This window comes from Lepeophtheirus salmonis, chromosome 6 (genome assembly GCF_016086655.4).
Source record: "Lepeophtheirus salmonis chromosome 6, UVic_Lsal_1.4, whole genome shotgun sequence".
NCBI classification, from domain to species: Eukaryota; Metazoa; Arthropoda; class Copepoda; order Siphonostomatoida; family Caligidae; genus Lepeophtheirus; species Lepeophtheirus salmonis.
In genome coordinates, this window is record NC_052136.2 from 30,859,111 (window position 1) to 30,867,731 (window position 8,621).

The 8,621-nt window shown below is 37.3% G+C and overlaps 1 protein-coding gene across 1 annotated transcript; it reads right to left on the reverse strand.

Moving 5' to 3' along the window:
* Positions 1-1,058: 1,058 nt before the first annotated feature.
* Positions 1,059-7,862, reverse strand: sick (sickie). The gene is made up of 2 exons (XM_040714112.2): positions 6,001-7,862; positions 1,059-5,525 (listed from the first exon to the last, which is right to left on the reverse strand). Exons 1-2 carry the CDS (start codon positions 7,553-7,555, stop codon positions 1,738-1,740), a joined length of 5,343 nt encoding a protein of 1,780 aa, XP_040570046.1. The 5' UTR covers positions 7,556-7,862; the 3' UTR covers positions 1,059-1,737.
* Positions 7,863-8,621: the final 759 nt, after the last annotated feature.

An 8,621-nucleotide genomic window follows, 5' to 3' on the forward strand; every position in this document is an offset into this window, starting at 1 on the left:
TAAACAATAGTTTTCATTTATGTATCATTTTTTCAATTTTGGTGTTACATATCGTGGGCCTACAGAAAAATTGAAAACTCGGCCCCCAGGTCTAGTTAATTATCGTGTAACTACGACTTCATAGTCGAGTTGCACTCGAAGTTAAAACCCATAGGTACAATATTGGACTATAATCCTGACTAACATAAAAATTTAAACTAATTAATAGAATTGACTAATAAGAAAATAAAATGCTATCATAGGATGTATTAATATAATTACTTTTATAAATTTGAAATTCTTTCTCAATTGACTCCCCTGTGACGTCGTCAAAATCGCCAATACAATAGTCAACAAAGGCAAAGATATCTCTTATTTACACACCTTATATATTGTTACCTTGAAGAAAGTATAAAAATCCAGAACTGTCAACTTATTACAGTTTACATTTCTTTTTTAGTGAATAACGTCGTATATCCTTTCTTAAGTTCAATCAGATTAAATTATAATGTTAAACAAACGAATAAATTAATCAACTTATCTGCCCTGCTTACCCTTTCGAATGTGGGGGCAACAACTGTAATTTAAACAAGACATTTATATAAGATAATTGTAAACTTTTTGAAAAAAATAGAAAGGCTATGTTCCCTACCTCTCTCCTGCTACGCGGCCCCTTTCAGTAAAGGTTAAATGAAAGATGAGAAGCGACTAATTCAGCTGCATCTCAATAAGTGTGTTACAAATATGAAATATTATGCATAGGAAGTGTGCATTGAATCCCAGTATAAGGTAATAATGTCCTCTAACTATGTTCTTTACATTTTTGGACCCAAACGACTATTCGGAATGTTTTACCAGGGACTTTGAAATATCAACAAAATGAACAGGATGAATGATTAATTGATTTTATATCTACAAATACCCAACCTTTTGAAGAATTTTTTTTATAATTCTACCTGATGAACCATAAATCATTCACAATCCCACCATTTGCGTAAATAGTCACGTTCCTTCAACTATTTAAAAGTGGTATTTCATTTTAAAAGAGTTTGTTTATTAAATTACTACATACAAAAGTCTAAATTTTCCTTATTTATTTAATATAATTTCTTTATGCGGTAAAAAAACATTGAACACAAATATGCAATAATTATTAATTATATAGAATAATAATATAGAAATGATTGTTTTTACTTCATGATAAAAACAAGATGCCCCTTTACAACAAAAAAATAATTAATTTCACTCCTCAAATTTTATAATATATATCATAATAGTTTTGTTTCTTTTCTTTTCATGAAAATTCTAAAAGACGTGTCTCAAACAGTTTTCATTGGGGATACACAGTAAGAAGGAAGGCATAGAGGGTGGGTAGTAGAAAATGACTAGATAATAGGATGGTGTATATAACGTATGTATGTATAAATGAAAAAATATTCAAGGTAATAATTGTTCATACAAATATAGAATATTTCTTTGGGCACATATAGAGATTGAAAATGATGAATTAGTAGGGAGGTAATTAAAATGAAGGGGGGTCAAGCATGTACCTACGTACTCTACTATGTACACATAAATAGTTGGTATGTAAGTAACTTGATATTAGGAAGATATAAAAATATTTCAAATACATATCAGGGAGATAAATCTATTAATCGTATCAGATTTTATAAGTAGTAAGGGAGAAACTATGTATTTTAATATACATATATATATAGAGAGAGAGAGAGAGAGAGAGTTCATGATTCACATCCTTCTTCAGCTCCTGTTCTTGTAGATTTCCTCGTCCTCTTCATCTTCGTCTCTTTGGTCATCCCTCTTTGTCTCGTTATTCGCAGCTGCCTCTTGTAGATGCATAAGCATGTTAAAGAGAGGATCTCCACTTGTAGGACTGGATAATTCATCAATCAGAAGAGAATCTCCTCCAATACTTGAATTAGGGCGAGAGGGAAGGGCATTTTTCATATCAAACCCAACATCTTCCGGCTTAATTCGTGAGAGTTCCTCAACATCTAAATCACCACCAGGCCAGGGCCATGTCTCTTTAACGAATGAAAAAGGATCTTCCCATGATGCTCTTTTGCCATATAACTGTATAGCTTCTCGAAGAGCATCCGTCATATAAGGAATCAAAACCGTGTTCCATAGATTGACAAACCAGTTACGAGATGTAATAATGTCTATGGGGCAATTCAGGAAATGTCGTGGACCAAAAGTAATATCACCACAAGATGAGTGCGTCTCTAAAAACTTATTCAAATGACTGTAGACTTTGGCAATCCAGTCCACAATACTAGACATTTCCGCATCAAAAATACGTGTCGCCGTCTCTACAACGAGCAATTTCCTCCTTAAATAACGACCCAGAAAACCTCTAACAGGTTCCATATGATTAGCACATAATATCCATCTAAAGTTATGCTTCAATTGCAAATGTGTTGTGGCAGCGGAGGTTGTCGTTTGATTCAGTGTACCGATTATGTATGGGCATGTGTCAAAGCTAGCCTTTAAGAATTCATTAAAAACTTCATCTAACTGCCCTGCCAAATGAAGATTATCAAGAACAATCACTGTTGGAAGACTCTCTTTTTCAGATGCAGAGTTGCATTTATCTGAAATCCCACTCAAATATTCGCGCAGTTCGTTTACATTATTCATGTTGACGATGAAATTAGCGACTGATTCAATTTTCGAAGGAGACATAATGGGCGATGACACAGATTCCCTTTTCCGCTGAACAAGGAAGTTGGCCAGTTTTTTGGCAATGAACGTTTTTCCTGTTCCGGTGGGACCACTAAGTATGATACGACGATGCTCCATGAGTAAGGAAACATAGCGTTGAACAAGGGACTTGGGAATAAGAGTTTCAAATGCAAGAGAGTCTACATGATTCACAGATTTCCTCAAATACACTTTTATATCTGTTGTATCCCCAACTAGATATCCATAGGGCAGCATTTCTGGATTAGCCGAGTTACGCTTACTCCTACGAATTTCTCCTACTTGATAATGCGATATGGAGTCGGATGCAAGTCCTAAATTGGAAACATGATCAACTCTCATGACGTACTCTTTGAATAGACGTTGAATGAGACTTTCAAGCAACTCCCATGTAGACTTTCCACTAACAGCAATAACTCCAATACGAGTATCTTGTCCATCGCCGCAAACAGATACAGAAACCAGTTTTCCTCCATCCTTGTGTGTCGGATCAGTAGTCGATGATAAGTCCAGACTTGAGTGACCGGAGAACATACTTGAGTCCGTAGTAACGTGGGATGAATGCCTCTTCCTAACTATATCTTGAACACTGTCTTCTCCTTCTTCAGTGACAGCAAGAGAGTGCCGAGAAGACGATATGGAAGAAGAAGAGGAGGATTTAGGAACAGTGCGATGAGGGACAAGGGAATTTAGTTTTTCATTGTCGTTCTTTAGACATGCCAATTCAGAGCGCATTTTTGATACAGTTTCCCGAAGAGCTTCTAATTGATGAGCACTGGACAAGGCTTCTAAACGCGTTTCCGTGAGAAGTTCGTCTTTCTCCATCAATTGTCTTTGAAGTTGAGATACTAAGTCTTTTCCATCCTTTGCATCATCATCTAAAGCAGAAGAGGATTGACTTCCTTTAATCTCAGGCTGTACTACTGAGGCAGCACTTGAGCATCTGTTATTGACTTCCTGTTCATAGAGAGCTTTAGTAATGGAGCCATCTTCAGCATCTGAGAGGGATCCACCTTTACTCTTTATCTTGTTGGCATGATTCCTTGAGAATGCTTTCGAAAAGGAGTGCCTTAACCAACCGGAGCGTTTGCTCTTCTTCTTTCCATCAGGCCTATCCTCAGAGTCGGATACATCACTTAGGAAGGAATCGGATGACATCTGACGACATAGATCACCTGGATGATTGGAGGAGATTAAACCAACATCGACTCCAGATTGCCTGATTTTATCAATTGTTTGTCTTAGGTCATTGAGCTCTGAATCCTTTTGCTCTGCTGTTAAAGTGAGGTGATGAAGACGATTTGACATATTGGTCAAACTTTGTTGAAAAGCCGCTACAACATGAGAGTTTGTGGCCAATTGAGAAGTCAAGTTTTTCACTTTATCATGTTCATCATCAAGTTCCTTTTTTAATTTAATTATGTCACAATTCGTTTGCTCCTCTTTTGAGAGTTTTGAAGGTGCGTGGATGAGAGGAGTCTCGGATTTGTTTTTGATACCCTCATTTTTAATAATATTATTATTGTTATTTTTGTTGTTATTGCTGTTGCTATTTCCGTAATTTGAAGAAGCAAAAATATAGCTCGGTCTGGGAGACAAATTATCTTCGGCAGATTTAAATTTAGACTTAGGGATATTTTTGGCTCTATTTAAATTAATAGAAGTAGGCGTTGCAGATGGACGAACGGGTATACCATAGTACTCTGTTTCTGACTGATGATTGAGTTGTTTCTCGATATTTCGACCATGCGGGTTTCCAGGAGATATTTTTTGTTGATGATGCATCATCATGAGCTTAGCTTTTGTTACACTGTTGGCACGGGCGTGCTGAATAGAAGAACTGACTGAGTTTAAGGACTCAGTACTCCCCATGGCTTCTGAGGAAGAAACGTCATTCCATGCCGAGTAAGGATCTACAACAGAGTTAGCATAAGTCGAAGCGGGCTGAAGCCAAGAGTATGGACTGGATGAACCACCTCTATTTCCTTGGATCTCACTATATGTAGCATAATTAGAGTCACTCAAAGAACCGTCGTTTTTAGAACTAGGACGATGTTGACGCTTTTGTTGTATTCGATCCAACATCAGCCCATAATTAAGGGATGATGATCCTTTGGGAAGACTCTTGGATCCAAGTAAAGCATTATCCTTGTTATTAGGTTGTTGAGAATAGTTCTTTCGACTACTCATGGGGCTTGCCACGCCGGCATTAGAGCGCTCAAATTCTCGATAAACCTTTTTATTGCTGCGTTCGAGACTCGATGAATAGTTTCTCCTTGGCTCCATTACCGGAGTACCAGGTATAGAGGATCCTCTACCATCTTCCTTTGTGCCAATAGATCTGTGACGTGAATCTTTGTTCATATGTAATTGTTGCTTAGCAACAGCCCTTTGCCGCCTCAAATATTCATCCATCGCTTTCTCTTGACTACTCAGTATCCTGGCATTGTGTGCCATTGCTTTTTTCCAGTCATACTCCTTGTTATATGAGACTGGCTCAGTTTGGAATGAGGAATCACTCTTTTGTACATGCTTCCGTCCACCAATGACTCGATACATTCCACCCCCATTTTGTTGTTGTTGTAGTAGCTGTTGCTGTTGACGGTGCTGCTTAAGGGACTCTGTTTGACACAAAATATCAGGTACATGCTCATTCCCCTGAGTTTGGTATAATTTACGTGCGTAAAAAGACATTCCTCCTTCTGACATGTATCCGTCTTCGAAAGTTGATCCGTTACTTGCATTAAAAATTAGATCCCCACCGTCAGACATATAACCCGACTCAACAGCAACGGAGCGGGGGGATTTATTCTTCAAAAAACCCTCTGAAAAGAAAGAAGAAATATGTTAGTACATATCTATCCAAAAAAAACTAAGAGAAACGACATATTATAGACATTGCATCATTCAGAAAAAAATAATAACTGATATTTACATTGTGATAGAGGTAGTCAGTTAATATTATAACCTCATAAAGTATATTATAGCCCTATTTCTGACTGGTAATAAATGTTTTAATAAATTTTGTAGAAAAATATTCATGCATGAACATTAATGATATGACCTCATTCCCCCACTAGAAAAAAAAAAATAAGTAAAGTATTAAAACAAAAAATGAACATATGTTTACGGAGATATTTTCTAGGATTTGACACATGACAGATAAGTAAGTCATATATATATAAACATATATATATATCTAAGAGATTTACAAAAAGAAAAGCAAAGATTTGCTAAATGACTTGACTTTATCCTTCAACGACACATGAGAGAGGAAGATCAAAGGATCAATTATATTACCTTGCTGCTGATGAATGGATAAGGGATTTCTTTTCACAACATTGGATCCACTGAAAGGTAAATGATGGCTGGGACCATTTGGAGACTTAGTAAATAAGCCCAAAGGTTTCATAGGCTCGATACACTTTAATGGATCTTCTTCATCCTCATTAATACTATTATTTCTCTCTTTGGCACTGATATCCTGAGGTTGTTGTAGTATCTCAGATTTATTATTGCAAGGCATGGGAGAAACAACAGCAACGGCTGCAGGTCCAGGAGAACTGTCCTCTCTTCGTCGTCGAGGGAGGCTGCAGGTCTTAGATGATGATGTTAGAAGTGTAGAAGATGGCAACTCAGTGGGTTTTTTGGCACTTTCCTCTAATGAAGGCTTTTGTTGAAGGGGTCTTACTGTGCAACCTTGAGGAGGAAGTACAGGAAGTTGTTTGATCGTTATTGATTTTGGGGGAATGCGCATCGAGGGTGTTGCAATAAAGGACTTCCCTCCAGCATGTGGAGGATATGGAGCCTTAGAGTCGATTAAACCATAGTCTTTGATTTCAGTGTCTGAGGATCTTGGAAATTTAGGAGATCGCTTTGGAGAGTTACGAGCAATGGCCGAGGATTTAGGCAAATGGGATTTAGTGGTGGGTATGATGCCATTACGGGTTGGCAAGGATGCGGGAGGAGGTTGATTGGGAGGCGGAGGCTTGATTTCACTGATCCTTCGTAATGCAGAAGGAGAAGGAAAGTTTGTATCAGAGCTCATATTGGAAGATCCAGATGATGATACAGATCGAGGGGAACTGAAGCCAGAAGAAGAGGATGTACGCTTCCCAATGCCTTTTTGCTCTGGTCCTAGACCTAAGATTTTTGGTGCTCGGATTTGAGATGCTTGTTGATTTTTCTCGAATGACTTAACCACCTTTGGAGGTTTTAAATGACTCATACAGGGAACTTTAGTGGGAGTTGTTGGAGCCGTAAGCCTTCCAGATGTTGCCTTTTTTGTTGGTGACGGAATGGAGGAACCATGCTGCTGCTGTGGAGTGGTCGTCATTGTCAAAGTCATTGTTATGCCTTGCTGGTGAGGTCGACCAATTTTAGAAGGATGCTGCTGAATCTGCTTTTGCTGCTGTTTAAAGCGAGACAATTGGAAAAAAAGACCAAGGATAGCTTTGAGACTCCCTCCATGGATCTCAGAGGCACGAATGTCTATAACTTGAATCCCTTTGGAAAGGAGAAAATTCAAAGATGCTTGAATATTTCCAATTTGAGCATTAACATTTTTCCCAGGTTTCCTCACCACATCCGGCACTTTTTCATTCGTCACAGCTTCAATAACATCTGCCAAAACGAGTCCATCATAGAGCTCCGTCTGTAAATCACGGATCTTGGTGCGTCCTTTTAGCTTGTCCAAATAGTGATTCGCCCAATCTGTGTAGATTTCGATAATGGGCTTTTGCTCTTTGGTGTTTTGAGCAGTGGGCTTGGGACCTCCATTGGAGGTGGGAATGGAAGAAGAAGAGTGCTGCCGATATAGTTTGGGATTACTTTGCTTCTGGAGCCAGGATGACATCTTGATAACTCGACTCAAATTCTTATAACTTAACAGCAATTAATGAAAAAAATCATGATTGACTAAAATGACTTAGATAAAATTCCACTAAAGCTTTTATTAGTCATCTCATCTACTTGAACTCAATCTACTTCTCTCAGTATCACTTATAAACAACAACTAAAATATATATAATAAATCACTATAAATATTTCAATAACATTTAAAATTGTATTTGTAATAAATATTTATTGAATATTCGGAATCAATGACAACGGCCTTTACAAGAGAGAGCGTCGTCATAACCCCAAAAGACAACACATTACTGATTCAAAAAGAATATTATTAAGAGCGTCTCAAAGTTATTGTAAGAGGAGGGGGGAATGAAAAAAAAGGCGGGCACGCTTCTATGTCCGAAATAAGGGGAAATAAATCGAATATTATATTTCTCTCTTCAGACAAAAAATGAATGAAAAACTCGATAAAACGTTTGTCAAAATAGGAGTGTTTTTGAAGAAACTAGCGCTGTTGTATATATTTGTATATCTTGGTTTTCTTTTACTCAACTTTTTTACATAATGTGAAATTCGCTGGCGCGTTGGCGCGCCAGCTCAAATTGTCAATACATTGTGTTTAGGGAAAAAAAAAGTTGGGGAGGAATAGAAGGAAATGTATGTACTTTTATTATATAACAGAGAGGGAGGGAAAATAAGGGAGGAAATTTCTTTTTTCTTATTATGTGAAGCAAGGGAGGGAAATAGGAGAGGGGGAAAGGATCAACCTCCCTATACAGCTTCTGCTCTTTAAAAAGTGTATTTCACATTAATTAGAATTGCATCCATGGAAGGAAAGAAAAAGAGGATATTGATTGGTCCATTTAAAATAGCCGGGCTTTCAATGAGTGATCAATTATTGTTGACTTATAAACAGCAAATTAAAACATAAATTAGATTGTATGACTTAAAAAAGAGATGAATTGGGGGTCTTTCATCATCTTTTTGTATAAAACGAAACGAATGGTACTTCACATTGTGAAAGAGTACTTAATGTGGATCGTTAGCGAGAAATAGTAATATTACATACTTCA

What these genes read in the sequence shown, in the direction of transcription:
- sick (XM_040714112.2), bottom strand. Translation starts at nt 7,555, where the DNA reads ATGTCATCCTGGCTCCAGAAGCAAAGTAATCCCAAACTATATCGGCAG. An exon ending in ATCCATTCATCAGCAGCAAG is followed by an intron (nt 5,526 to 6,000) that starts GTAATATAATTG and finishes CTTTCTTTTCAG; the next exon opens with AGGGTTTTTTGAAGAATAAA.